This window comes from Scyliorhinus torazame, chromosome 18, assembly GCF_047496885.1.
Source record: "Scyliorhinus torazame isolate Kashiwa2021f chromosome 18, sScyTor2.1, whole genome shotgun sequence".
NCBI lineage: Eukaryota > Metazoa > Chordata > Chondrichthyes > Carcharhiniformes > Scyliorhinidae > Scyliorhinus > Scyliorhinus torazame.
This window is the reverse complement of record NC_092724.1, coordinates 91,124,500-91,149,973: the sequence shown is the minus strand read 5'-3', so window position 1 is coordinate 91,149,973 and position 25,474 is coordinate 91,124,500. Positions and strand designations below refer to the sequence as shown.

The following is a 25,474-nucleotide window of genomic DNA, read 5'->3' as shown; positions in this document are numbered from 1 at the left end:
TTCTTTTCAAATCCCTCCACAGCCTTGCCCCTCCCATCTCTGTAATCTCCTGCAACCCCATTAAGTTTACACCATTAATTGTCGCATTAATTGCTACACTACCAGTGGCTGTGCCTTCAGTCGGCCAGGTCCTTAGCTTCAAAATACCCCTCCGACACCTCTGTACCTAGTTTTCTCCTTTTAAGATACTGATGCACTTAAAACCTACCTCTGACTGAGCTTTTGGTCATCTGACCTATTAGCTCCTTGTGCGGCCCTTTGTTTTATAATAGCTGTGAAGCACCTTGGAACGTTTCATTATGTTACAGGTGCCACAGAGGTTTTGTTGTTAATGCCTTGAGAAGCCAGTAAAATAATTTATTTAAAACAAATATCAGCCGAATATCATACTCCTTTTCTGCAGCTCCACATTTCTGAATTCTAGGCAGGATAAAAACCTTACCAGGCCAACTGGAGGAGCCTTGCTGAACTGAGCTAGGACTCGAGCCTCTCCGTAGGCTGTGACAAGCATCCACACCACAGGAAAGAGCAAGGGAAGGATCGGCAGAACTCCATTCACCTGAACACAAAAAGTGAGCCGTACTATAAAAAAAATTTCAGATCTCACAATCACAAGACAAACCATCAAGATTAAAATCAACAAGTTGGTATTACTTCCGAGTGAGAATCAAGTGCAATTTAAAAAAAAATAAAAAATTTAGAGTACCCCATTCATTTTTCCAATGAAGGGGCAATTTAGCGTGGCCAATCCACCTACCCTGCACATCTTTGGGTTGTGGGGGCGAAATCCATGCAAACACGGGGAGAATGTGCAAACGCCACATGGACAGTGACCCAGAGCCAGGATCGAACCTGGCACCTCGGCACCATGAGGTTGCAGTGCTACCCACTGCGCCACCGTGCTGCCCAAGAATCAAGTGCAATTTTGACCCTGACTGTGTATAAAGGATCCCCAATGTTGCTTTTGCTCTGGTTAGGAGTGGTATGTGCAGGGAAAGGCAAGTGCAAATGCAAGTTAACAACAAAGTGACCGTACTCACAGTTCATCTCAATTTTCTAGCAAGACCTGCAGTGGGACTGACTGCAACATACATCATTGGAGCCCTTTGGGAGTTCAGCACTCTGTGTTACTCTGAACAGCACACATAAGGCTATCATATTAGTGCTCAGAGACGTGGCTGGAATTACTAACTTTCATAGTTTAGATAAAGACTAATGCGCATTCCATATTTCCAGCTGGGACACTTTGCTTAAAGGGAATATGGGTTGAGATATGGATGGTTCTGTTGTGCCAAAGCAGACTGGCTCAGACTTGAGTGAGGGAAGAGTCCAATTAAATATCGTCAAGAAAATGGCAGATAGAAGGATCCACAATGCCAACAAAACTCATTACTGCCTAACGTTTGGGTTCTCTTCGACTTTCTTTCAGGCCCTGGCGCAAAGCCCAGCATCAGCTTGCTGAGACAGCCCTTAGCTGCAGCGTGAACAATTTTTTGAGCTGGGAGGCTGGGAACCGCTTTGCCCTAGCACCACAAGTCCCCGATCCTTCTTTCCTCACCTGTGAACTCAGGGAATACCTTTGGGGAAAAATCTGCCCTAAAACATGGTTCAATGAACATCCCAATACCAAGGCACATCATTTGTATAGCTCAAAAGTGTACTTTTAAAAATAAATCACAAAACTGCTGAGTTTTACATTTTTCAAAAGGGGAAATGAAAAACAGAAGCCTGCAGATTAAAATCTCTCAAAGCTGGGCACAGACTAATTTGTTAACATGTCAAGGCTGACGGTAACCAAGAATGTGACAGTTTTACTGAACAATTCAAGTGACTGGATATTATATCTTTAAGGACTGCACTCACTAGCCACTGGTTCCGAGGGCACGTTGGCAGGATGGTGTATGTCATGGGTGACATTCCTGGCCCTTACCCACCCAACTTGCTCAATTGTGCACAGAGCAATGGAGATGTCACGAGGCCCACCAACCCTTGGACCAATTGAGGCGCTTAAGCTTTTTCCTTGAACTCTTTCAGGGATGTGGACGTCACTGGCTGGGCCAGTATTTATTGCCCATTGCTAGTTGCCTGTGAGAAGGTGACGATGGGCTGCTTTCTTGAACAACTACAGTCCATGTGATGTAGGCACACCCACAATGCCAAGCAGTTCCAGGATTTTGACCCAACGATAATGAAGGAACAGCGATATTGTTCCAAGTCAGGATGGTGTGTGGGCTGGAGAGGAACTTGCAGGTGGTGGTTTTCTACATGTCCGCTGCCATTGTCCTTCGAGTTGCAAGGGCATGTAGGTTTGTACGGTGCTGTTGAAGGAAGTCAATCCAACCAATTAATGGCCACTTAAGGGCCTCTTCCCTCCCAAACAGGCCCCCAAAAACATCTCATAAAAGCTTCACTTACAATTATTTACTTTGAAAAGTAACGTCTAATTCTGCAGACAACCAAATATTTGTGTCATTCAGAGCACAAATAGATCCGCAAACAGCAAGGGAATGACATGTTGCTCTGTTTCAGTTGAGACAGGAATGCTGGCCAACACAATTGTGTAGTGAGATGGAGATCCTCAATGTTCCCCTGAGCTAGTGAAACAGGAATTGAAGGACTCAGTTTAACATCTCTTCTGAAGATCAGCTCTGATAATGCAGTGGGTCCATCTCAATAATGCGTTGGAATTCCAGCTTATCAGGCAACGTGCTAAGGTCCTGGTGGAAAACATTAAATAATATTGTTCTACAATGACTTGCTTTATTGCTCTGTCTTATAATAAGGGCTACAAACTTGCCTGAAGTTGGAAGAAGGTGAACTGCCAACTGCCAATTCCCGGTGCTTTGAGTGCAAACCGCACAGCGTTCGTAATCAGGAACAAAACCTAAAAAAAGGAACAGGCAGAATTATTGATCGTTTCCTTCATGGTTAACAGAAAACCAGTCAACATTATCACACAGGAGTTCTTCCACCAGAATCATTTTAGCCGATAAGAAGTTAGAGGCAAAGTACCCCAAACCCGAAAACCAGAGTTGTCCAAACACTGGACATGTTCCTCTCTGTGGCTCAACATTCACAACATTTATATAATTTACCCTGTCTATTTGTATGTTATCAATGTTAAATATGGACACCAAGATGTCATAGAATCATAGAATTTACAGTGCAGGAGGCCATTCGGCTCATCGAGTCTGCACCGGCCCTTGGAAAGAGCACCCTACCCAAGCCCACACCTCCATCCTGTATGTGGGTCCCTGTAACCCCACCGAACCTTTTTGGACACTAAGGATAATTTTAGCATCACCAATCCACCTAACCTGCACATCTTTGGACTGTGGGAGGAACCCGGAAGAAACCCACGTAGACGCGGGGAGAACGTGCAGATTCTGCAGACAGTGACCCAAGCCAGGAATCAAACCTGGCACCCTGGAGCTGTGAAGCAAAAATGCTAACCACTGTGCTACCGTGCCATCTACACCGTGATGGGACTGATCAAAATGGTTGTGGCTTTGAACACAGTTTCTTACTATAGTTTCGCCATCGTGAAATCGAGGGGTTTAAATGGGAGACCGGAAATCTGGGAAAATCAGAAAGCTGGCCTCTGCCCCAAGGTTGCCAGGTTTGAAGTACTCTACTTGTATTTTGAGGTACATTCGTTTTTCAATATCTTTATTTAAAACCACGTGCAACTATTGCACAAAATAAAGTTCTTATGAATTATATCCCGTCAACTCTGCCTTTATGAAACTAAAAAAACAAATTAGTACTGATTCTTCATTGCTGCTTGGATTGCCTTCTTCGGCTGAGTGGGACAGTTCCACCACTGGAGCTCCGTGGTCAGACTGGCCATGACATGAAGCAAGGGAGTGCACCATTCAGAAACATAATGTTCGTGTGAAATGGAATTATAAAATCATAAAATTGAAGCTCCGGCTTCAATCTGAGCTAGTCAGTCTCACAGAGGCAGGAATTATACACTTTGGTGGGTGGGTTTAAGAAAACAATCGATTGAGATTCCTGCTCTTGTTCATCCGCCAAAGGCCTCAGCCACAAAACATTGTTTGGACACTGGACCAGACACCAACATTTGTTCGGATACAGGACCAAAAAACCCAAACAACATTTTTTTGAATTTGTAAAACTGAGAGGATACTTCACCCCAAGAGTGATGACTCTGAGCTATAGGTATCTCTTCCATTAAAACAAATTTAAAACACAGAATGAACCACATTAACATCAAAGAAATAGCTTTACAATTAACAGTTAAATAGTTCTTAAAAACAAGGAAAAACTTAAACATATTATCTATACCTGTTATTAACTCAATCAAGCAACCCAATGCAGTTCAAATGCCACTTATAAATAAAGTTGACAAACAGATTACTTGCTTAGTTGGGTAGAGACCTTGGAGAGATCCTTTCTGGAGCAGAACTAGTATACTTCTTCTGCTCAACCTGGCGCCATTTGGAATAACTGCCGTTAAACTTTAAATCTTTGTCTTGCCAGACTCAAATCATAAGGCAAACTGCAAAGCTACAGACAGACCTGGCTCCTCCCATTAATTACATCATCTGCATCCTACTAAGATGTCACATGACCTGTTTAGCTAGGACTAAATACAACCCCTCAGAAAATATCTACCCTCCAGGGAATCTCCAGCAATCATAGCAATATCCCATTAGCCCTCAATATATAAACATGTAAATAGTTAGAATCAATAATGACCTCACCTTTAACAACTTAATCACAGCTTTAGCAGACACAGTCTGGATCCCTTAACCTAGGTTCTTTAATAATATTACTGCAACAAACATATAATTTAATCCAGGCTTTTAAAACCTAATACATAACAATTTCTACATTCATCACAACACAGGAGCAGGCCCAGATCTGCTGCTCTACATGGATGAATACATAAAAAATTGTGATGTATGATCTGATGCTCTTCGTACTGTCTCTAGTACAATTCAATAACTACAGGAAAAGGAGGAACTAGACTGGGAGGGCACTTTTTCTCAAGCTTACTGAGACCCTGGTTTAAGTGGCAGGGAATTGTAGTTTCTCCTCCCTCTGGAGAAGGATAGGATGAAACGGAGGACAAAAGGAAAGAAAATCTGGAGAAGGATAGGATGAAACAGAAAATATCTTCAGGGAAGGGGAACGCAATGCAAAGTAATATGCTGCTGAAGTTGCGCGGTTGCAATATTATTTAAATACACTATTGTGTGCTGGGAGTTTTCATAGGATCATAGAATTTACAGTGCAAAAGGAGGCCATTCAGCCCATCGAGTCTGCACCGGCCCTTCGAAAAAGAGCACCCTACTTAAGCCCCACGTCGCCACCCTATCCCCCTTTATCCCCTTAAAGCCTTTTTGGACACTAAGGGCAATTTAGAATGGCCAATCCACCTAACCTGCACATCTTTGGACTTTGTTTGCAAGGAGCTGATTAAATAGTTTGTCCAGAGTCTATGTTATCTTTTACAGTTCAAAATCAATTCAGCAGCTGTGGAATATAACAATGGATATGAAAATGGCTTACCAGAACAAAAGGAACTGCGTATTTCTCCATTGCTGACTGTACTGTGTAACGCTCATTATCAAGTGCAGTGATAGGCCGACATAGTGCTAGGTCCAGGCTCCGCCTGAGAAACAGAACAGGACAGCTATGACTTTTACACAGCAAGACTGATTTTAAAAGGGGGAAAACAAAACAGCAATGATACCACAAGAGTTTTTCTATTTCCAGGGCCAGTAAGTCACAGCAACAAGAAGCAGATACAGTCAAAGAATGGAAACCCCATCAAGATGAATAATGGTGTAGAACATTAAACAGTCTTGCAATCCAGTCTGACTGATAGGATCACAATCCCCTCTGCCTGGCAGGAGTCAAAACGTGAAACACTTTCACAAAGGTACCATTGAATGAACTTAAGTACCATCTCCCTTTGATCTGTGTATTGGATTAATTATAGGAAACTATAATTTCAGAAATCTGCAAATAAGCATTCTTAATCAAAGGATATTCACACACAGCCCTAAACATCACCGATAGGTGAAAACTTCCTGTAGCTTTTACATCTTTTCGACCAAAGACTTTTAGTGACAGAGCTGAAAGAAAGGAGTTGCCTCAAATCAGGATGCAATGGATTTGCTGTAAGTGGTGTTAGCATTTCCAGGGGGAATGGGGAGTAGGAATGAAAAAACAGTCAGGATTCCTGCATCTCACTAACAGATGAATCCTGCAACTAAGTGGAAGGGTGCCGATGCTGAGACCAAGCAGAATCGAACTCAGCTGCAAAATTTCCAGTAGTCTGTCAGTGCTTACCACTCCTGGCTACATGGGAAGAATGGTTACCTGAGCAGGTACAAGTAGGATTGTCAATTCAAGTTGGATGTACTTCTGGAGATTTCGTCACAACACTTTCCACCATGAAACATTTCACTATCACACTCCTGCCATTGGAGTCCCAATTATTTATTCTGTCATGGGATGTGGACATTGCTGGCAAGGCAAGCATTTATTGGCCATCCCAAATTGGCCTTGAACTGAGTGGCTTTGCAGGCCAGTTAAGAATCAACCACATTGTTGTGGTTCTGGAGTCACATGTAGGCCAGACCAAGTGAGTTTGGCAGATTTCCTTCCACAAAGGACATGAGAGTGAACCAGATAGGTTTTTACAATTGATGATAGTTTCATGGTTACCATTTCTGAGAATTGCTTTATATTCCAGAATTTATATTCCACCAGCTGCCTTGGTGGGATATGAACCCATGTCCTCAGAGCATTAGCCTGGCCCTCTGGATTACTAGTCCAGTGTTATAACCACTATGCAGCCATGCCAACTGAAAAGGGAATGGATTCTTTGACTCCAATATTTCTTGGGAGGGGAAGGAGCAAGGGAAACCCAGAGAATCCAGGCGACCTGGATTAAATTCTAATTTCCTACTCCCGTTTATTGTCCGGTTGGGCAGATTGATAGGCTGACCAGTTGCTGAGTGGGAATACCAGTGTTAGGAGGCTGCAGCCAATGATGAACAATCAGAAGGAAGAAATTATGCCTTGGGTGGGAGTGGACAGGAACGAGAGCCCGACAATGGCACTAGAGAAATCAGGGCTGAGGGTTGGGGTAGGACATGCAGCAGGCAGTGAAGAGGCCACGATCGATAGAAGGGAGCCAAAAGCTTCCTTGAGGAGCCATGGGGAAAACTCTGGTTCACAAGGGGTACTACTAAGAGCACAAACTAGCGAGACAGTAACTCCCATCTCCATTTCAGGTGGGTTAGTGGTGTTCTAGATTATACACTTTTTAATCACCATTGAGGATGGGAAAGTGGGAATGGGCTGTTTTAATACAGGTTTGTTTTATTATGCAATTGAATTAATATTGACCGCTAAGTGAAACAGCACATGTTTTGACTCATCTGCAATATTTTTATAATAAATAAGTGTTGAAGTAAATACACAATTCTCATTATCTCTAAAATGTTGTTCCCTGCTCACAGCAGTTGTAAGATTCATCTTCAATTCCTGGTGACTCCAGGACAATCCTGGAGATTGGCAGCCCGAGGTACAAAGGAGCATGTTGACATTTGTAAAACTGTACACCAGCAACAGGAAGACATGAGAAAGGACAAAAAGGCCTGTGTGGGAAATTACTGAAAATTTACAGTTACTATGGTACATATTGAAATTATGTTTATGTATAAAGTTCAAACCTTGGGTGGCAGAGCGAAGGGTGAGGAGAGCAGCAAGCAAAACTTGACTTTATATTGGCTCTGTGTGTTTCTTTCTCCACTGGAAGGTGAAGTTTAGAAAAATCGAGACAGAAGGTTACAAAAACAGAAAATACTGGACAACCTCAGCAGGTCTGACAGCATCTGTGGATAGAGACAGAAGCTAACATTTGCGGTCAGACCTGCTGAGATTGTCCAGTATTTTGTTTTTGTTTCAGATTCCAGCATCTGCAGTAATTTGCTTAATATTAATAATAATAATCTTTATTAGTGTCACAAGTAGGCTTACATTAACAGTGCAATGAAGGTACTGTGAAAATCCCCCAGTTGCCAATCTACAACGCCTGTTCGGGAGAATTCAAAATGTCCAATTTACCTAACAAGTGCATCTTTTGGGACTTGTGGGAGGAAACCGGAGCACCCGGAGGAAACCCACGCAGACACGAGGAGAATTTAGGAGACTGAAAGTTTATTGGGAGCAACATTACAATCCAGGAAGATAGCTATAGACAACAGAAGTAGGTCTAAAGACACAAAAACCTTTTGCCCCATTTTTGAAAAATGCATCCAACAGTTAGGATGCCATTAGGGATCTTTGCAGGCCACGCATGAAGATGTTTGTCCACTTCTAAAGGCACACAGTATTATCTTACTGAGAAAATGTAAGTAATTTGTCACTGAGGTCACAGGAAAAATCCATAATTAAGTTCACAGTGACTGAGCACAGAGAAATTTGATCGATTAGAGAGAGGAACAAGGATTTGTAAAGTGTAGATCACGTCGAACAAACCAAATAGAATTTTTTGAGGAAGTAACTAAAATAAAGACAGGAGAATGTCTGGTAGTGTACTTTATATGGACTCCCTCAAGACATTCGACAAGACGCCACTTAGGAAACTGCTGGGTAAAAGGAAAAGCTTTTGGAACTGAAAGCAAATTATTGACTTGGTTAATAGATGGATCAGGTGGCAGAAGACAGGAGGGAGAATGGATATATTCTCAAATTAGAAAGTGGCTCATGGTACGCCCATGGATCTGTGTTGGGGACTCAACTATTCTGTTAGGGCAGCACGGTGGCGCAATGGTTAGCACTGCTGCCTCACGGCGCCGAGGTCCCAGGTTCGATCCTGGCTCTGGGTCACCGTCCGTGTGGAGTTTGCACATTCTCCCAGTGTTTGCGTGGTTTCGCCCCTACAACCCAAAAATGCGCAGTGTAGGTGGATTGGCCACGCTAAATTGCTCCTTAATTGGAAAAAAATTATTGGGTACTCTAAATTTTTTTTAAACTATTCAGTTATATTGATGACTTCAATCATAATGGAGAGCCATATATCCAAGTTTTATCAATAAGTGTAGACCGGAGCATACAGGGGCAAAATTGTGGCAGATGGATTTTGATGCAGGTTGAGAGGTCATCCATTTTGGACCCAAAAAAGGATTGAATACAGTATTGCTTAAATAAATAAAAAGGAAAATGAAGGTTTGAAAGGAGTCAATCTGCATAGATGATTAAAATGCAGCACTCAGATACAAACAAAGATCAAAGAGGTTACGGCTTTAAGATCACAGTCACTGCTTTCCACTTCAGTAACTGACTGGCCTAACAGCAAACTCCAGGTCTCCCTTTGTGGCTAACAGGTCAAAAACAAACTCCAAGTACGTTAGAATCACCCTAAACCGCAGCCTCGCATCATGAACACCTGAAAAAGGCCACAGAAAAGACCAAGACTAGAGTAGACATCATCTGGAAACGAGCAGACATCAACTGGGAATCTAGTGCATACACTTTGTACTGGCTAGCCATGCTGTTGCGTATCCTTCAGCAGATACTGCTCTCCTCTATGAGGGCAAAGAGTAATCACACAGAGCACTTTGAAACTGTCCTTAACACAACAATGTTGATTTCAGTGGTACACTGAAATCATCACTTGTACAATGGCTCACAGTCCTGTCTAATAATTCACTTGCTGACGTGCACTGGAAGACAAACATTCTGAAAGAGTTGGGCTGCACCGAAGACAACCCAGCGCTGCTAATCCATGAAGACCTTCCGAAACTACTGAATATGCGATTCAAATCACGCAAACGTTGCTGAAGCTCTGTGAGTGCATTATGCCAGTAATTTTCAAACCCAGGGTCGTGACCCGCGGGTGAGTGTTGGCAGCGTCGCGGAGCCATGGGCCGGGGCTTTTCCGATCACGGGGCAATGCGTGCAGCCTCCCTGATTGTGGAAAGTAGTGCCCAATGGCATGACCGGCTTTTAAAAATGCTGGCCGCAACTGGATTCCAGAATGCCAGCTGTTCTGCGCATGCGCAGGCCCACAGTGCAGTGGGGCAAAACGCCTCCTCCTAGTGTCAGCATGTTGACCCAGGAGCAAATTAAAAAAAAATTTTTTTTTTTAATTAAAAAAAAAATAAAATCGCTGGAGTCTTTCTGCCCAGAGTGACGTCAGAGAGCAGGTCACGCTGATGTAACGTGTTCTGGATGCAAGAAATATTACTGCATGTGGGCAGCACGGTAGCACAGTGGTTAGCACTGTTGCTTCACAGCTCCAGGGTCCCAGGTTCAATTCCCAGCTTGGGTCACTGTCCGTGTGGACTCTGCTCGTTCTCCTCGTGTCTGCGTGGGTTTCCTCCGGGTGCTCCGGTTTCCTCCCACACTCCAAAAATGTGCAGGCTGGGTGGATGGAATGGAAATCACTTGTCACAAGTAGGCTTCAAATGAAGTTACTGTGAAAAGCCCCTAGTCGCCACATTCCGGCGCCTGTTCGGGGAGGCTGATACGGATTGGCCATGCTAAATTGCCCTTAGCCAAGGTGGGGGTTACTGGTTTACAGGGATAGGGTGAAGGTGTGGGTTTAAATGGGGTGCTCCTTCCAAGAGCTGGTGCAGACTTGATGGGCCGAATGGCCTCCTTCTGCACTGTAAATTCTATGATTCTATGATTTTGCAGCTGCCAGCAATGCTGGTGCGAACTCCAGGGTCTCTGGTGAACAACCCATGAAGAAGCTGAAAACAAGTACAAAACAGCATGAAGATGATTACTTGAGGCGCGGGTTTATTAATTGTGCCACTGCAAATCAGGATTCAAAGTTCATGTGTGTTATATGCAGGAAAGCTTTGGCAAATGAAAGATTAAAACTCTAAAAACTTCAAAGGCATTATAAGATTACGCATGGCGAGTTCAAGGACAAACATCTTGATTTTTTCAACGGTTAGTGAGATCTTAACTCATCAGCTGAAGTCCTTAGCAGAAATGTAACATTGAATGACAAAGCAAGTGAGATCACGAACACCAAGCAGGCTCACCGGTCACATTAAAGGCAAGTGAAAATGGTGGGTTTGTGAAGTTCGGGCCACGTAGGTTGCGAAGGTCAGCCAGTGAGGGTCACGAAGGTTTGCCGGCATGGGTTGCAAAGGTCGGCCGGCACAGGTTGCAAAGGTCAGGCGATGTGGGTCCCAAAAGAAGGCCGGTTGGTAAAAATGGATCCAGGAAAAAAAGTTTGAAAAACACTGCTTTAAGCGATGCGGGTTTGGACAAAAAGGTCAAATTATACAAACTCTAAGCTGATCCCAACATTAGAAAAAAATCCGAGGGCAACACGGTGGCACTGCTGCCTCACGGCGCCGAGGTCCCAGGTTGGATCCCGGCTCTGGGCCTGTGTGGAGTTTGCACATTCTTTGCGTGGGTTTCGCCCCCGCAACCCGAAGATGTGCAGGGTAGGTGGATTGGCCATGCTAAAATTGCCCCTTAATTTAAAAAAATTCAAAACAAAAGAAGAAGAAAAAATCTGGTGAGTGATCAGGCAGTGGAATCTTCAGAGTTTGACCCTCCTTGCAAAGTGGTCTACATTCAATAAGATCCTTGCACTCCATGCAAGGACATCACATGTCCTCCATCATCAGATTTTAAGGACAGCCCAGTATGTGACTTAGGTCACCCAAACAAAACTATGGCTACCCTGACCAAGAGCTGGAAAGTGGAATTTGGCTACTTGTTCGTTGGCATGATATTATGGGCCAAATAGCCTCCTCCATTCTGTAAATTTCTAACATTCTATACAAAGCTCTAATTAGACACATCGGAGGTTCCGTCACCAAACCTTAGGAAGTATATAGCGGAAGGAATACAGCAACAAATTCACCAGAACATTAACCAGAGCCCGAAGGGTTATACTGTGAAGGCAAATTATATAGACTAGACTTGTGCTCCTGGAAGACAGAAGTTTAATGGGTGATTTGATTTAATCTTTTAGGTTTATGAAAGGATCAGAGGAGGCAGATAATAAATAAAAACAACTTTTTCTGCTCATGGGGAGCTTGGACGAGGAGGGCATAACCTTAAAATCGGAGCCAAACCATTTAGGAAACTCGGAAGATGTGGTGGAAGAGTGCAACTCTGCCACAAAAAGCAGTAGATTCTATTCATTTTAATTCTGAGATATATTTTCACAAACCAGATGTGGCAAGGGATATGTAGCAAAAATGGGTGGACAGTTGGATACCCATGAGAATGGCGGAACAAGCTCAGGTCTACTCCTGTCCCTATGATCTTCTAAGATTTCTCTATGCTGAGGGAAACCTGTAACAGGCTAGTGACTGCCATTTTCAGCCAATGGCCACATTTCTTGCTCGTGTGGCCCTTCCCTTTATACAGGGAAAGGTCCATGATCAGATTCTTAAAGCTATTGGAAGAAAGTGTGCAGCTGCATGCTTAATCACATGCAGCCATTTCTACTGCCCAATTGAGAAAAGCGGCTTCCCAACTGACAGCTTGAGGAGTAAATAAAGAGAGTAAATTAGAGTTTATAAATGCAGAATAACTGCACATCGTAGAATAGCAAAGAATAGAAGGTGGCCATTTGGGCTATCCAATCTGTACTGGCTCTTTTGCAGAATAATCCAGTTGGTCCCATTTCTTGCTTTTTCCCCCATGTTCTTGCATTTTGTTTTCTCTTTCAAGTATTTATCCAATCCTGTTTTGAAATATATTACTGAATCTGTTTCCACCATCCTATCGAGCAGTGCATTTCAAATCATAACAATTTTTAAAAAATGTTCTTCCCTCATGCCACTTCTGGCTCCTTTGCCAAACAAACTTAACTATGAGCCCCCTGGCCATCAGCCCTACAGCTGTACCATTCCATACTGCAAATAAACAATAGGAGTCCTCTCTCAGTTTTAACCACTTAGTGCTCAATATCATACCTATTTCTGGTGTTAAATTGTACTTCAGTGGAAATAAAGCTAATCAAATATAAATGGATTGATAGCTGATGTTTGATAGCCTGCCAATTTGGAGTTAAGGTTGAGCACATATCACTTAAACCTTATATGGCATAGCACTGTTTAGAGCTAGTCTACACTTTCTGTGGCTACTCTCCACTGTACTGCACCAATTAAACCAGAGTTCCGCTAAACTCAATGACACTAACATGCCGAGAGCTCCCCAGTCCTGTACAGTACCCAAGTGACTCCAGTTCCTTTCTTCTGACTCGTGAATTAAGGAAAGCACGAGCTTTTTACAAGTTTCCACTGTTACCATTTATTCCGACAACAGAGATCCCTCTTCCCTCCAGCAATTTACTTGTTTAACACTCGTTTCCAATTAGTCGTGGGCTGGGCTTCCAGGGATTTAATATAGGAATTCAGAGCAGTAAGCAATTCTGCCCCTCAAGCCTACTCTGCCATTCAATCAAATCATGGCTGATCTCTTCCTGGTCTCGAATCCACCTCCCAGCCTGTTCCCCATATCCCTTTAACCCATTTTTAAAATCTATCTCCTTCTTGAAACGAGTTAATGATTCGGACTTCATTGCACTATGGGGCAGTGAGTTCCACAAATTCACCACTCACTGCGAGAAATAGTTCTCCCCATCAAAGTTTTAAATCTACCGCCTCTCAAAATATCTCTGTGGTAGATTTCCCCACAAGGGAAAGATTTGGTTTACGTTTACTTTATCAATCTCTCTTAGTATTTTGTATACCTCGTTCAGATCCCCTCTTATTCTTCTGAACTCCAGCGAGTATAAGCCCAAACTGTTCAATCTCTCCTCGTACGTCAACGCTTTCATCTCCAGAATCAATCTGGTGAACCTGCTCTGAACTGCCTCCAATGCCACCACATCCTTCCTCAAATAAGGAGACCGAAACTTGTCACAATACTCCAGGTGCAGTCTTACCAACACCCTATACAATTGCAACAACACTTCTCTACTTTCATACTCCAGTCCTTTTGCAATAAACACTAAAATTCCATTTGCCTATTTTATTACATGCTGTACTTGCATACCGACTCTCTGCAATTCACGAACAAAGACACCCAGATCCCTCTGCCCAGTCACATTTCCGCTTAGATGATAATTTGCCTTTCTCTTTTTTCAGCCAAAATGGATAACCTCTCACTTATCCACAAATTCTATCTGCCAACTTTGTCCCATTCTCCTAGCCTATCCAGATCAGTCTGTGAACTCTTTATCTCCTCTTAATTGAGGCAGAGGTTTCTCCCGTCCTGCATATTGGTTGCATGTACAAACATCCCGGCCATTGTAATACTAATATTCATAGAAAGCATCCTATCAGGCTGCATCACAGCCTGATATGGCAACTGCTCGGCCCAGGACCGCAAGAAACTTCAGAGAGTCGTGAACACCGCCCAGTCCATCACACGAACCTGCCTCCCATCCATTGACTCCATCTACACCTCCCGCTGCCTGGGGAAAGCGGGCAGCATAATCAAAGATCCCTCCCACCCAGCTTACTCACTCTTCCAACTTCTTCCATCGGGCAGGAGATACAGAAGTCTGAGAACACGCACGAACAGACTCAAAAACAGCTTCTTCCCCACTGTCACCAAACTCCTAAATGACCCTCTTATGGACTGACCTCATTAACACTACACCCTGTATGCTTCATCCGATGCCAGTGCTTAAGTAGTTACATTGGATATGTTGTGTTGCTCTATTATGTATTTTCTTTTATTTCCTTTTCATGTACTTAATGGTCTGTTGAGCTGCTCGCAGAAAAATACTTTTCACTGTACCTCGGTACACGTGACAATAAACAAATCCAATCCAAATGATTTGTTTCGAGTTTGTATGAAAGCAGAAGTTTGGCACCTCATATTTGCTCAGAGTATCGCAGAAATCTACCCAGAAAGAGGGGAAACTACAGGCCCGGTATCCCCTCACCCCAATCACCAAGAAATTTATAAACAAATATTTTTGCAAATTACGCATGAAACGCACATATACTGCACCATGCAATACTGCCACAAACGCTAATAATGCCAATTTAATTTAAAATTCTCCAACACCACTGATGGATTTAAGCTACATTTGACCATTTTACAGATGGAAACATTAAATGGTGTTGCCCTTTTTAATACTGAGTGAGATACTATCCCACCAGCGTCACCAAGAATGTTGCCAATTAATAATGATGATATTGCTTTTCAGAGTCGTCAGGTATCAAATGATACCATTGCAAGGTTCAACCGGATATTGATCAAAGACCCAACAACCAGTCAGTTAGTTCAAGTTCAATAATGGTTTATTTACACACAAGATTAACTCACACCTGCAACATAAAAACACTACAAGCTAAATTATACCTCACACTACAACAACCTGTACTTAACTTCAGGCACCCGGCTTTGGCAGAGGAACAAGACCGTTGTTCGGATCTGGAGTGGCTGGGCCTGGAGAAGTAACTTCGGTTCTGCTGGGCTCATCCGTCTGGTAGCGATCGTTGATCTTGAACTTGCCTCTGGTCGTGGTGCTGCAGTTGGCTTCAGGTATAGGCCGGGCCGAAGAGTGCCGGTGTGCCAGGGCCAAAAGAGATCGAACACATGGCAGTGTCGCTTTTTATCCTTTGGGGTTTCGTGCTCTTTTGGGGGGTCCTTTGCTTAGGACCCAATAATTCGGCAGCCTTCGATTACGGCCTTCGATTTGAGCCAATAAAGAGGCGGGTGTCTTGATGGTTAGGCGTGTCCTGAGCGGTCATTGACCTTGGCTGTTTGGGCTTCCTGGGTGAAGGGAGTGGCGCCAATGTGTCTGGAATTGTATCTGATACCCGAGTACCAGTCCTTTGTCCTGGGGAAATGGGCCATTAGAATGCAAATCGGCTGGGGATTTCGATACTGTCTGGTTCTCGGTTAGCAAATATACATTTATGCTCTGAATTTGCCTGAATCCTGTATTGGCCATATTTCCCTCGAGTCTTTGCAGGTATCCATGTTTCCTTTGTAAGTGGCCATCCCAGATGGCTACAATGGTCAAATATAGCTGCCCAGCATGAGCATCAGGGTCTAAGCAGTCACTTACATAAACTCACTGCACCCCCACTGCTTTCCCAAGTTACAAGACCTTGAACATTATCTACTGCAGCTCAACACAGGACCAGAAATCTTATTCTGATTTCTCCAACTACTGCGTGGCAAAAAAATGTTTGCCACAGGAGACGAATGTGATCTCTAAAGACAGTGGAGCATCAAACATCCAGGTTTGTAAATTTAGTCAGTGGTTGGGGATTAAACTACTTTAACCAATCACCACAGGAAATCTCCATCCTCCTCATACCTGACATTTTCAAGAACCGGGGTCCTCACTACTCTGAAGAGTCTGTGCTGCTGAGGACTCTCGGGTCCCTTCTTTCCTTTTCCCCTGGGTGTAGGCGGCGGGGAGAATGGGGGAAACAAATCACCAGGCTCCAGGACTATGTGCTCGTCATCCTGTTCCAGACAGAGAGAGAGAGGCGGAGGTTCATTATTTAATTAATAAAGATCATGATAAAATAAAACACCCCACATCCAGGGAAGGCAGTGGCACAGTGGTTTTGTCGTTGGACTAGTAATCCAAAGATCCTGGGTAATCCTCTGGGGACCAGAGTTCGATTGCCTCCATGGCAGAAGGAGTCAGGGTAGCACAGTGGTTAGCACTGTTGCTTCACAGCGCCAGGGTCTCGGGTTCGAATCCCACCTTGGGTCACTGTCTGTGAGAAGTCTGCATGTTCTCCCCACGTCTGCGTGGGTTTCCTCCGGTTTTCTCCCACAAGTCCCAAAAGACGTGCTTTAGGTAGTTTGGACATTCTGAATTCTTCCTCAGTGTAGCCGAATAGGCGCCGGAGTGGCAACTAGTGGCTTTTCACAGTAACTTCATTGCAGTATTAATGTAAGCCTACTTGTGACAATAATAAAGATTATTATTATAAGGTGGAATTTAAACTCAAACATCTGGATTTAAAAGTCTAATGCCGACCATGAAACCATTGTTGATTATTGTAAAGGCCCAACTGGTTTACTAATGTCCCTTTGGGAAGGAAACCTGCCACCCTTACCTGGTCTGGCCTACATGTGACAAAGGCATAAAACCGGACAATCCATCTTCATCAACCGAGACAGCGGAGACAACAACGCCAAACCCAGCGGCAAATGCAGCCCTGTTGACCCTGCAAAGTCCTCCTTTGGGAGAGCTCTCTCAGACTGGTCTAGCAAAAGCCTGACATAGTCGCACACAAGGAATCATGCCTTAGAAATAATATCCCAGACACTGCCATCACTATTCCAGCAGAGGTGCCAGCACAGTGATATACAGTCGGGAGTCCTCAACATCGACTCAGGACCCCAAGAAGTCTCATGGCAGCAGGTCAAATAAGGGTAAGGAAACCTTTTGCTGATTACCATGTTCTGACCCCTTTCAACGGATGACTTAGTACTCCTCCATGTTGACCACTTGGAGGAAGCACTGAGGGTGGGGAGGGTGCATAATGCACTCTGCGTGGGGAACTTCAATGTCCATCATCAAGAGTGGCTCAGTAGTACCACCACAGACCGTGTTGGCTGGGTCCTAAAGGATATAGCTGCTAGACTGGGACTGCAATAGGTGAGCAAACCAGGAGGGAAAAACCTTCTTGACCTCATCCTCACCAACCTACCTTCCACAGGTGCATTTGTCTATGACGGTATCAATAGGAGTGACCACTATAGTTCTTGGGGAAATAAAGTCCCATCTTCACATTCAGGATATCATCCATCGCGTTGTGTGGAGAACAGATCTAGCAACTCAAGACTGGGTATCCATGAGGTATCGTGGGCCATCAGAAGCAGAACTGTATTCAACCACAATCCATTCATGTCCAAATGTAACAAGGCCTGGACACTATCAAGGCTTGGGCTGACAAGTGGCATGTAACAAAGTGCCAGGCAATGACCATCTCCAAAGGGAGAAGATCTAACATCGACCCTTGTCATTCAATGGCCTTACTATCATTTGGGTGGCACGATGATGCAGTAGTTAGCACTGCTGCCTCTCAGCGCCAAGGACCCTGGTTCAATTCCGGCCTTGGGTGATTGTGTGTGTGTGGAGTTTGTACATTCTCCCAGTGTCGGCGTGGGTTCCCTCCAGGTACTCCGGTTTCCTCCCACAGTCCAAAGATGTGCAGATTAGGGGGACTGACCATGTTAAATAGACCCTTAATGTCCAGCGATGTGCAGGTTAGGTTACGGGTTTATGGGTTATAGGGTGGAGTGGATCAGTGCAGACTCGATGGGGCAAATGGCCTCCTTTTGCACTGTTGGAATTCTACGAAACAAAATTTAATGAAACCCCCACTATCAACATCCTGGGGATTACCATAGATTAGAAACTGAACTGGATTAGCCATACAAGTACTGAGGCTACCAGAGCAGGTCAAAGATTAGGCATCCTATGGTGAGTAATTCACCTCCCGACTCCCCAAAGTCTGTCAACCATCCACAAGGCACAAGTCAGGAGTGTGATGGAATACTTTTCACTTGCTTGGATGAGTGCAGCTCCAACAACACAAGAAGCTCAACGCCTTTCAGGACAAAGCAACCCTGCTTGATCGACATCCCATCCACAAACATTCGATCCCTCCACCATTGACGTACCGAGGCAGCCATGAGTACCATCTACAAGATGCACTGTAGGACCTCACCAAGGCTCCTGAGGCAGCACCTTCCAAACCCACGACCATCTAGAACAGTGATGGGCAACCTAGGCTAGTGAGTGGGCCACATGAGCGGCCTTCCATCTCAGTGGGCCGCTAAGATTGAAATTAGGCTTGTTCATTAACCATGACCCCATGAATTAGACTAAATACATTTAATACACGCCAAATATTTCAAAATAAGTTATACAAAATGTTTAATCATTCATATGTTAATAAAACTATCAACTTTAAATGGTATAAACAAAATAAATATTTACACTTTGGTCACCGAAGGAGCGCACGGCTCTTACAGTCAATGTTGTGAGCAAACAGCATACAACTCACTTCACTCGCCCTTGCTTTATATGCGTATCACTTCAGTCATACCGGCAGGAAAAAAAACTATACGGATGGATATCAGTGGAATTTGGCAAAACTGCACATGGGTAACGGTCAACAAAATGTCCTGTGGGCCGCACTCAGAACCCAGATAGGGCGCAAGTGGGATCTAGGAGGACAAGAGCAGCAGATACCTGGTAACACCACCACCTGGAAGTTCCCACTAAGCCACTCTCCACCCTGACTTGGAAATATAATCGCCATTCCTTCATTGTTGCTGGGTCAAAATCCTGGAACTCCCTCGCTAACAGCACATTGGGTGTACCTACACCACATGGACTGCAGCGCTTCAAGAAGGCAGCTCGCCCCCATCTTCGCAAGGGCAATTAGCCAGCGACACTCGCATCCTGTAAAACAAATTTCTTAAAACATGATGCAGACTGACGGTTACCAAGGGTCCATGGATTGATCAATTTTAATTATGAAAACAAATATCCCACTCTATCTTTTTAATGTCTTTGCACACCGGAATTTAAACTTTTCTTGACCAATCATATCTGCACACCAAATTCCTTCCACATCATTAAAAAATTTAACATTGCACAAATGTACATACAAATTAGTAGCCGGTCATTTTTGAGCCTGTTCTGCCATTTGACAAGGCAATGTTTGATCTGGTTGTAGCCTCAACTCTCCTCTCTTGTCTACCATTTGACTCTCTTGTCAATCAAGAATCTAACTCAGGGTAATTTAATATTTCTCTGGCTGAATCCACTGCTCTCTGGTGAAGAGAATTCCACAGACTAACAACCCACAGAAAAATTGTTTCGCATCTCCACCTTAAATGGGAGACCCCTTAATATTAAACTGTGTCCCCAAGTTCTCGTCTCACTCACTCACAGAAAAACCCCTCAGCATCCACCTTGTCAAGTCTCTGGAAGATCTTATATGTTTCAATAAAATCACCTCTCATTCTTCTGAACTCCAACAGATGCAGGTCCAACCTTTGCAACCTATTACTTCCCTTCCCTAGCCTTATCTTCAAAAGTAATATTTAACATTTCTGCAATTAACTGTAAAGTATCAGCTATCTGCAGATCCTACAAACCTATTCCAGTCCTGTTAGAAGTTTAGGAATATTATAATTAACTATATCTGTACAGGTAGAAATTTCCATATTATCCTAAATCCAAATTATTTACATGCACATTTAAGTGGCCCTAACAGATCTCAATTGAATATAAATTTCCCTTTGCCTTTTAATTCTTTCCCACTTATCTCTGCATTTGTGGTCCACGTTCTCCTGAATTCAATGCACTATTGTCACAAATCTCTGGATAACTTATCCAAAGCTTTTTGAGAATCCATATGAAATGCAACCTTTGGATTTCCTTCATCTACTTACTTATTCAAAGAACTCTATAGTCGAGCATGACCTATCTCATCGAAGCCCTTGCTGACTGTCTGATTAATTCATGTTTTTTTTTTAACATATTCCCTCTTGGAAGGTGGGTGTCGCTAGCCATCCCTAACTGCCCTTGAACTGAGTGGCTTGAAAGGTCATTCCATCCTGCAGTTAAGAGTCAACCATGTTTCTGAGAGTCTGGAGTCACAACGTAGGCCAGATCGATTAAGCATGGCAGATTTCCTTATCTAAAGGGGACAATAGTTTCATGGTCACCATTTTCCAATTTCAGTTCCATTTTCAAATTCCACCAGCTGCCTTGATGGGATTTGAACCCTTGTCCAGAGGACATTAGCATGCGCCTCTGGGGATTACTAGTCCAGTGACATTACCACTAAACCACCATGGTTCACAGATTCTTAGTAATTCCAATCTATGTTATACACTCCAGCAATGTTTTCACAGTTGAAATGAGATTAATAAGCCTATAACTTTCTGGTTTATCTCCTTTATTGAAAAGTACCACAATTGCCACCATTTTCTTTCCCAAAGATCTTGGTTTCCATATCTAGTTCGAAGAAAAACATAATGCTTACCTTAATTCCTCTTAAAGAGGCAAAGGACTCTTGGCCAGGTCTAAGTGCAATGACATCACCTTCCACTAATAAACCGACTGGAAGATTGACTAGATGCCCATCTCTATAGGCCCAGTGAAGTGACCAGGATGGAGCAGAGGGTATAAAGAGGTCTGGATACAATGCATCTTCCCATCTCAGATCTTCATTGCCCTCAAGTGCTTCTGTAAACATTGAAAAAAAAAAACGAAAATCAACATTTATATAATTTTACTGAATTTTCTGTTTCGATGTCATAGGACCTGGGTTTGAAGCCACACAATCCCAATGAGTGAAATTGTCCTTTCTCTACGGGCTGCATACAGCCTAAACTCAGTTCTTAGTGAACATGGGTGCAAACTACACGGACTTGCATCTTGCCTTAAGATTGTTGTGAAACAATGGAGGAATTTACACTACTGGAGCAATGGGTGCTTTTCTAGGGTTTGTAATTGAGGCCTGTTCATGCTTAACTTGACCAGAGAGTGGTCGACACTCGCTGCAAGTAAAATGAAGCAAACATTCCATCGTCAGCATTTCTGCACAGTTATTAAAATTACATCTTTACAACAGAGTTCGCATTCTGTGATTGACAGCTGCTCGGTCTTCAGGCTTTTGATCATGACTCCAATTGAGTGTGATGCAAGTTGAAAATGAAGGGTTCACAAAGAGAAATAGGGGACTCACAAAATTAACACCAGTGCCTTCAACTGCTGTACTCCAACATGTTAGTGTGTGTCGCTGAACTGTCAGTAACTAACACTGCCATGCAAACAAACACACACTCAGGAACAAATGAGTACCGTCTCTTCAAAAGTGATCCACAGTTAGCCATTATACGATATTGTATGTTTATTTGGCTAAATATCCTTGGTTTCTAAGATATGAACAATGTGAAAGGTATTGCCAATACAGACCCTGACCTCCACACTGATATACGATGCATTCAGATTTGCTTCTTTAGCTAGAAAAAAGATGTGCAACTGAACTATTTAGACCAGGAGGTCAAGAGTTTGACTGAGTACATGCAAGCTTATTTGACCTCAGCAATACAATATTGCCCCAACACCTTTTGTGGTGATGGAGGACCTTCACGGCTCAAAGCCCGTGTCGTTTCAAGAAACTTGAAACAACAAATATACCACATGTTGGTTGACCGACAGGAAAATGCGCCACACGTTTACACTGATGAGCCACTCTGCAGCTGGATGCTCCCAGTTGAGCCACTCTGCAGCTGGATGCTCCCAGTTGAACAAACAGAGGATAAAATTCGGGCTTCTAGCAGCAGGTTTGTCTGAGTTATTACTTAGCTGTTCCCCTCGGGTCACCAACCCACTGGCTGGCGTTGCTGAACTGATGTCTAATGTTATGAATTAAACGTGCACAAAAGCATTCACTCCCAGCTCAGTTACAGATGGTGCTGCGATTAGCAGCTCACTGGTGAGGGGGAATTTGAGAACAAACCTTTCCAAGTTACAGACCCATCATATTCAAACAGTCAAATAAACAAATGTATAAACAAACAAAGATGGGAGCCAATGGAATGTTTGGTATGGGCTTTTACAAACCAGAGTTTGCAAAGCACATGTGACCAATGGCCTATAATACGGGCAACCTAGTGTCCAGCAATCTGATCAGAAAACTGGTTATTGGAAATGGATAACACTTCTGTTTCATTCAAGATTTTAAGCTTATTTAGTTATATTATCTGTGACAAAAGCAGAACAATTCAGATGCTGGTAAAATACTTGAAAACAGTGGAAATCCATAGCAAGATAGGCAGAATCTGTGGATAGAGAAACTGAATTAATGTTTCAGGCCCATGATCTTTTATCTAAACTGGAAGAAGTTAGAGAAGAACAGCGATTCAGCAAGCGTACAGCCATAGATTTAGGGTGTATGCATGTGTGCGCATACAAGGGGAAGGAGGGGCACTTTTCCTGGCTCTGTATATATGTAAATGTTGTTCATATCCAATATTTGAGTTCTGATCAAATGACATCCACCTGAAACCTTAATTGTGTTTCTCTCTCCAGATATTCTGCCAAGTCTGCTGAGTTTTTCTGGAGTTTCCTGTTTAAGTTCTATTATCCGTGACAATATTAGTGTCAGCTATTTCTTCATCAGCTTAGACATTCAGTCCAGCTGAACTGACAAATCTCAGCCTAAATCTATCATAAAGGTTCTCAAATCTAACATGTATTTTAAGTTTATTCACCATTCAGCTTATTGATGATTGCTTGTAGTCTGGCCATGACCTCTCCTTTTCTCACTCTCCCCTGTCTCTCAATCACAAAGAGGTTGAGGAAAAGAAGCAGGAACAACACTGCAGCATTCAGTACTGCAGTGCCCTGGCTATTAGAGGAGAGAAGGAAACACGGTAATTAGTTGCCTGCAGCCAATAAGCAAGTTAAGACTTTTGCTGTCCTCGTACAGAAACTTGACAACAAATTGTTCATTAACACATTGTGTAATTCAATGTGGTCACTCGTAGTGCTAAATTCCTGTTATTTAAGATCGACATGTGGCAAGATGTGCTGAATGGACAAATAGCACAATTACAATAGAGGTATTCAGTAAAATGTTAGTGGAAAGCTGCAGCCCGAAGCTGTGACATGTTCAATGGTCACTTCTCCAGACCTATAAATAATAATAATCTTTATTGGCACAAGTAGGCTTACATTAACACTGCAATGAAGTTACTGCGAAAAGCCCCTAGTCACCACATTCCGGCGTCTGTTCGGGTACACAGAGGGAGAATTCAGAAAGTCCAAATTACCTAACAGCACGTCTTTTGGGACTTGTGGGAGGAAACCGGAGGAAACCCATGCAGTCACAGGGAGAACGTGCAGACTCCGCACAGTGACCCAATCCGGGAATCGAACCTGGGACCCTGGCGCTGTGAAACAACAGTGCTAATTTCTGTGCCTTACCCCACATCAACATGTATAATAATTTTTAAATGATTTCCGGCATCCACAGGAAGCTCTGCATTATGGCCAGTGAGGTGGTCTGCTGAGGATTGCATGCGAGGGAGAAAACGTGTCATAACTAACCATAAGTGAACTTGTAACTGTATGAGAAGTATAGCATAGTGAGCCTCATTTTTGGTTGATCTTTCATCTCTACACCAAGAGGAAATGTGTCTGGCTGAAAAGCCACATTCTTAACTCTTCGAAAGACAAATGTTAATTAGTTGTTCTCAGTTTCAGTTAAGTGCATGCCAGTTAATGGTAACGGGGAAGATCTTTCTGATGTTATAACCTCCTGAGTAACACACAAAGGGGGCATATTGCTGTCACGTCACTGGAGAAGAGGGGGATGATCCATGGAATAATTAGCTACTATAATCAGGGCAGCATGGCGGCACAGTGCCTCATAGCGCCAGGGACCTCAATTCCAGCGTTGGGTGACTGTATGTGACAGTTGCACACTCTCCCCGTGTCTGCGTGAGTTTCCTCCCGCAATCCAAAGGTGCAGGTTAGGTGCGATTATGGGGATAGGGCGGGGTGAACAGGGAAGTGGGTAGAGTGCTCATTCGAAGGGTCAGTGCAGACTTGCTGGGTCGAATGGCCTCCTTCTGCACTGTTGGGATTCTATGATCAGGCTGGGTCTGTGATGTCAGCATACCTAGGGTGCAGGGAAAGAGAACCTTCAATTCTCCAATTCTACAGACACCTTGCTTATGATACTTGCTTATGGTACTTAAGATTGCCAATCAATTTGGTTCAATACAGTTCATCTGCCTTTAAAGGCAAACTTAGTTAGCTGGAATGAAAATCAGAATGGCAACGGAAAGCGATAAATAGACAATCACTAAACTGGCTGTCATTCCACCTGCAGCAAAATTGTTATTTGCTTTCAACATTTTCTTCAATTTTTGCAGTGTAGTTACTTGCAAAACATTTCAAAAATGGTCCTACTCATCAAGAAACAAGCAAAATAATTGTTTTAAAAATTCAGATGCTGCTGACACTAGGGTTGGGTGAAGGGCTTCACTCTTCGGGTTGACATTCATCACCTTGACCAGGATAGAACATCTAGATGACATCACCTGCCCTTATTATTACAAAATACAGAAATAACTCATGTCCCACAGACAGCACATCTCTAAAATCCTTATATTTAGAAATTTCCCACATGGTTGTGATAAAAGGAACCAAATTTTAAAAAGAAAATCCATCGTCTTAAAGGTGAGAACAGATGTGATCAGAACAAATTTATTGCTGGGCTTGAATAATGTTCAGGTATCACGAGCTCCATTCTTGAAACTTGAGGTCAGATGAACTCCTCAACTCCGTATTTTGCAGTTCACACTGGGGGTATTCATGAGCCCACAGTCGTACACTCCTCGTCATCATCTCAGCTAATACATGGTGGCGACCTGCACGATAAACTGTTCACATGAGTCTGAGAATAATTTGCTGCGC

At 43.3% G+C, this 25,474-nt stretch overlaps 1 protein-coding gene across 9 annotated transcripts in view; it reads right to left on the bottom strand.

Moving 5' to 3' along the window:
* Positions 1–25,474, bottom strand: part of tmem94 (transmembrane protein 94) — a 224,276-nt gene that overhangs the window by 120,061 nt on the left and 78,741 nt on the right. For all 9 annotated transcript variants that reach the window (XM_072483032.1, XM_072483029.1, XM_072483031.1 and 6 more), the window contains 6 exons: positions 23,263–23,399; positions 21,027–21,229; positions 16,316–16,467; positions 5,542–5,644; positions 2,798–2,884; positions 443–559 (listed from right to left, as the gene is read on the bottom strand). In XM_072483032.1, the coding sequence (XP_072339133.1) occupies positions 443–559; positions 2,798–2,884; positions 5,542–5,644; positions 16,316–16,467; positions 21,027–21,229; positions 23,263–23,399 (799 nt within the window). The remainder of the gene's footprint in view (positions 1–442; positions 560–2,797; positions 2,885–5,541; positions 5,645–16,315; positions 16,468–21,026; positions 21,230–23,262; positions 23,400–25,474) is intronic.